The 5,255-nt window shown below is 45.5% G+C and overlaps 1 protein-coding gene across 2 annotated transcripts in view; it reads left to right on the forward strand.

Moving 5' to 3' along the window:
* Positions 1-3,132, forward strand: part of LOC119352901 (wall-associated receptor kinase 2-like) — a 23,829-nt gene extending 20,697 nt beyond the window's left edge. For both annotated transcript variants that reach the window (XM_037619492.1, XM_037619493.1), the window contains exons 4-6: positions 959-1,233; positions 1,532-1,690; positions 1,882-3,132. In XM_037619492.1, the coding sequence (XP_037475389.1) occupies positions 959-1,233; positions 1,532-1,690; positions 1,882-2,918 (1,471 nt within the window). In that variant the 3' untranslated portion in view covers positions 2,919-3,132. The remainder of the gene's footprint in view (positions 1-958; positions 1,234-1,531; positions 1,691-1,881) is intronic.
* The last annotated feature ends 2,123 nt before the right edge of the window (positions 3,133-5,255 follow it).

Raw genomic sequence — 5,255 nt, forward strand, 5'->3', positions numbered from 1 at the left:
AAGCAACATTTGACCATTGTTTTGATGAAACACTCATTATTATTTGCATCATAATATACAGATTTTTCGTAAGTCCGAATCTAATACTAGTGACCACCAATATATATTTTATCGCCATGCACTCATCTATCACAACATACAAAATAGCAAGTTAGCTCATGATCTGAAGTTTAATTCTCGTGTAGTGATCTAGTTGTATGTAAAGGCAACACTACATCTGATCAATAGTATATGGTGTTCTTGCAAATGACATAATAATTTACCGCTCGCACAAATTGAAGACGTTAAAGATGTTTCCATTATGATATTTTATTTAGGATAACTTTGGGATAGTTATATAACCATATTATTTATTGTTAGTGATATAAATGTATGTGTATGAATTCTTAAGTTGATTTGTCTAATACTTTTCAGTGTGCTAAAAATAATGCCCTCACAGCTGCAAGGACCATCTTGCTAGTTATTATTAACAATATCTTAAATAGTGTATTTTACTTACAAGAAGAATCAAGTAAATCCAAAATAATTGTAAATTTAGAATTATATGACAGTCAAATTTCTTTAGCATTTTTATCATCAAAGAATATCCTTATAAGAAAATAGAGTGAATTATGAACTCATCACATATCACAAAGACAAGCACACGAAAATACATGTGGCCAAAAGCACATCTCGTGTCGAGTGCATTGTGGTTTGGCGATTTTTATACACACATACTTGGACGTGTACTGAATCCAAAGAGGAGTCAACATTACGTGCTTCCTATAATCTTCACAAGGCAACCTTTATTAGTATTTCAACCTAAATTGGCTCGTAGTCCTACTACCGCTTGGGAACACAAACGCAAGTGCTAACAGGTCTCACACACTGCCAAGTCCAGATCAACTTAAACGCGCTAGCTACCTCAAACTAATATGGAAACTAACCAAGCTCACCTCCTTGAGGATTTGTAAAACAGGTACAAATTCAGAAAAAATGACCTGGTTGGAAATTTGACATTCGCCAAGAGATTTGGAGAGGGCACTGTTGTTCCACTTGTTCTTGACTGGTCAATTAGCGACGGGAGATGCCCACCGGTGCCGCAGGGTGTTGACAAGGCAAATATTGATCCCAACGGCGCATGTGTTAGCACCCAGAGCTACTGCGTTAATGCTAGCAACAGCGCGACGGGCTATTTCTGCAACTGCTTCGAGGGATACACCGGCAATCCATACATAAAAAATGGATGCAAGAGTATGTACACTTCCCTGCTCATTTGATGTTATTATCTGAAAGAAACTTCATTTTTTTCATTTATATTTGTTGCTACATTTGTGTATTCCTCTCACCACATTGAGCATTTTTAAATTTTTAACATATCCTTTGGATTTGAACATAGACAGTCTGCCGAGAAAGATTTCGGATCTCAGGAATATTTAGTACTCATTTGCTCTCTCACTATTTGCAAGCACATAGAAACCTATAAAGTAATTAATACTAACTTATGTTTATGTTTTCCATTAATATGCTCTATTTTTTCATAAATTTTCAGATATTAATGAGTGCTTAAATAAGAACATGTATCCTTGTCATGGAGGGAGATGCCACGATTTAGAAGGTGATTACGAGTGTAAATGCAATTTTGGACGACGGGATGACGGTAACAAGGGGTGTGAACCCGTATTGTCCAAGGCTGCAGTAGCAGTTATAGGTGAGGCATTGTATGTATGCCCTATGTAGTTTCTTAATGCTATAACATATGAAATTCCACATTCTAAAATATATCTCTATTTCACTGGATTTAACACCTAGTAGTTTTGTACATGTACTATATTATTCTGTGAAAAGTTAAAAATTACAATTGTTCTAAAGTTTGCGCAAATAACATCTGTTTGCACACAGGAACAATCATTGGCATTGCATTACTCGTGGTGCTACTCATATTCTTACTCATGGAGCGAGAGAAAAGAAAGCTGAGAGATAGGTTCAACAAGAACGGCGGACAACTAGTCAAAAGCATCAAGATCGAGATCTTCACCAAGGCAAAGATCAGATACATGACAAACAACTATACTTCTATCATCGGCCAAGGCGCTTTTGGGACAGTCTACAAGGGAACCACCAGCTCCGGTGAGAACGCAGGTGTTGCCGTGAAGAAGTCCACCGCTATCAAGCATGACTGGCAGAAGGAGTCCTTCGCGAACGAGATCAGGATCCAGTCCCAGATCAGCCATCGGAACCTGGTCCAGCTTATAGGCTGCTGCCTGGAGACAGACGTTCCTATGTTGGTGTACGAGTTTGTTCCTAGGGGAAGCCTCTATGACGTGCTCCATCTCAAGAACGACCCTCTTCCCCTCGAGACACGCCTCGACATTGCCATCTACTCCGCGGTTGCCCTCGCGTACATGCACACGGAGGCGAGCCAGAGTATGGCCATCGTTCATGGCGATGTGAAGTCAGCTAACATCCTCCTCGATGACAGGTTTGTGCCAAAGGTGTCAGACTTTGGCACGTCGAGGCTCATGTCCATGGACAAGGACCATCACACCAACTTGGTGATCGGGGACCCGGGCTACATTGACCCCGTGTACGTGAAAACCGGGCTGCTCACCAAGAAGAGCGATGTGTATAGTTTCAGTATCATCCTGCTGGAGCTCGTTACCCGTAAGGAGGCGATTTACAATGGAAATCAAAGCCTTCCCATGGATTATATCAAGGCTTCCATGGAAGGGACAGCGAGGCAGATGTTTGATAAAGACATTGTGGCAAATAGCGAGGAGCATATGGAGTGCCTCGAGGAGGTTGGCAAGATCGCGCTGCAGTGTCTCAATGAGAACAACGTGAATGACAGGCCCACCATGGGTGAAGTCGTGGACAGACTTAAAGCGTGTAAGAGCCAGTGGTTGGAATGTCATTGGAAGAAAAATGAGGTGATGTAATATTGTACATAGGTAGTTGGTGGCCTTATGCGATCGAGGGCATCACCTTTTATAAGATGAGAGTTTAAGAATACGGATTTGCTAATTCTTGTCTAGACGAGATTTAGTTATGTCACATCTATGTTCTCCACCACTCAATTAAGGTGCTGTAATTTTCATCCAAATTGTTGATCGCTCTTTTTTTTTGCGGCTGAAATGAGCTGGCATTAATTAAGTAATGTTGTTACACTCGTTTTCACAAATATGACAGAGATCGTCAGGCCCAAACAAAAGCCAAACTATAAAACGCTGGGTGATTCGTCCCTTTTGAGCCATGCAATCAGCGGCTCTATTGGCTGATCCTCGGACATGAACGAATCTGAATGCATGGCGCCGTCTCCCATGCAGGAGCTGCTTCGTCTCCTCCACCAGTCCCGCTAGCGCAGACCTGTTGACGGTACTGTCCATCAGGGCATCCACTCCTGCTTTGCAAATTGCAATCCAGTTCGACGATGATGGGCTTCTCTGTTCGCTGCAGCGCCAGGGACGTACCAGCGAGATACGCTGTCATTTTCGCCTCCATTGCGGAGCGACATGATCGAAGAAAATGATATGCTGAAAAGATGATGGCCCCCGTGTTATCCCTTAACACCATGCACGCGTCCCGTGTATCCTCGCCATGGACATATGATCCATCGACATTAGAGCAACTCTAGCAGACCCAGCTTCCTTCCGACCCACAAAATATTTTTGCAGTTCGCAAAAAAACATCTTTGCGGGCCGGCGCGGACGGCCGTAGTTGCAGACCCCACATAATGAACCCGTAAAAAAGGATATTCCCAGAATATGCTTTTTTACGGGTTGGGGTTGCGGCGTCTGATCTGGCGCAGCTCCTCCCGACCCGCAAAACTTAAATTTGCAAATTAATTTGATCTAGCATATTGCATTGCTTTGCTTTATTAACAACATTAGATACAAAATGCATCACCAAATTTTTGCTAGAATAGTAAGACCAAAGAAAACAAGAACTACAAGTATGCATTTTAGAAGATTTCCAACTTCCATAACTGCTCCCACTAGTTGGACTAATATCTTCTCCATGCATTCCTTGTTGATCTGTGGATTCTTGATTTTGCATTCTTCTTTCTTCATCTTTGGTTCGGAAGAAGTATATGTTGCTTCCCCTCTAGTTGCACATGCAACCGCATCATTGCCTTCGATTGTACTAAGGAGTGCACTAACATTTATTAAGTTTCTTTCTATCAATAAATCAATGTATTGCCCTTCCCAAAACCAAAATGAGCATCCATCGTCCTACACAAAAGAATGAGCAATCTCGAAGTGAGCCACCACAATTGAACTAAAGAATGAACTATGAAACGAGCTACCGCAACTGCACGTACCCCGTCGTTTTCGCATATGAAGAACACCCATCCGTGGTGCTTCGGCGTGCTCGAAGTCAGCCGCAGCACTTTCCGCGTGCAGTGGTCGCACTCTATGAGCGGCATCGGCAAGCCACAAAGACGCTGCGCGAGCGCCGAGCCCGGTGGACGGCCGTACGAGTCCATGCCCGCAAACCTTCGGCGGCGGCGGGCGGATGAACTCGTACCTCCATGCAGCGATGCGCCCTTGCCTGGGCTGCGGGAGAGACTCCCCGAAAACTCCATCGCTTGGGGCAGCAACCGGCGACCGGAAAAAGCCAAATCCGGCGGCCCGCCGACGCAGGAGGGTAGGGAGGGGAGGCCTTGTGCGCGTGGCGGCCTTCCGGCGTGCTCCTGCCCGCTGCGTTCGCCGGAATCTTGGGCGGCGGGCGGCGGCGGTGCGAGAGGGGAGAGGAGAGGTGGTTGGTGGGAGAAAGCACGCGGGATGAAATGTCCCCTCCACCAACCGCTTCCGCTTATATGCAGGGCACCGCAGCCGTGAGGGGGAACCCGCGTTTTCCCGGGTTCGGGTCGGGATTTTGCTGCAACCCCTAAATTTTTTTGCGGGCCGGGGCGGGATGCGGGGTCTGATCGGGCTGGTTTTTCCGCCCCGACCCGCATTTTGGAGGTTATTTTACGGGTCGGGGCGGGATGCGGGGTCTGCTAGAGTTGCTCTCACTACTGGAATCAGCTACTTTGCCATCTGCCAGTTCTTTGCCATCCGCTAGCGGACGACAAAGAAGCTCTTTGCCATCAACTTCCAAAAAGCGGACGGCAAAGAACTGGCTGATGGCAAAGACCAAGTTTGCCATCAGCCAGTTCTTTGCCGTTTGCTAGCGGACGACAAAGATTCTTTGCCGTCGGCTAGCGGACGGCAAAGAGGGAGGGGCCCCACTGACGAGCTGCAAAAAAAACCTAACGGCCCCCCTCTTTGCCG

Source organism: Triticum dicoccoides, chromosome 2A, assembly GCF_002162155.2.
Source record: "Triticum dicoccoides isolate Atlit2015 ecotype Zavitan chromosome 2A, WEW_v2.0, whole genome shotgun sequence".
NCBI lineage: Eukaryota > Viridiplantae > Streptophyta > Magnoliopsida > Poales > Poaceae > Triticum > Triticum dicoccoides.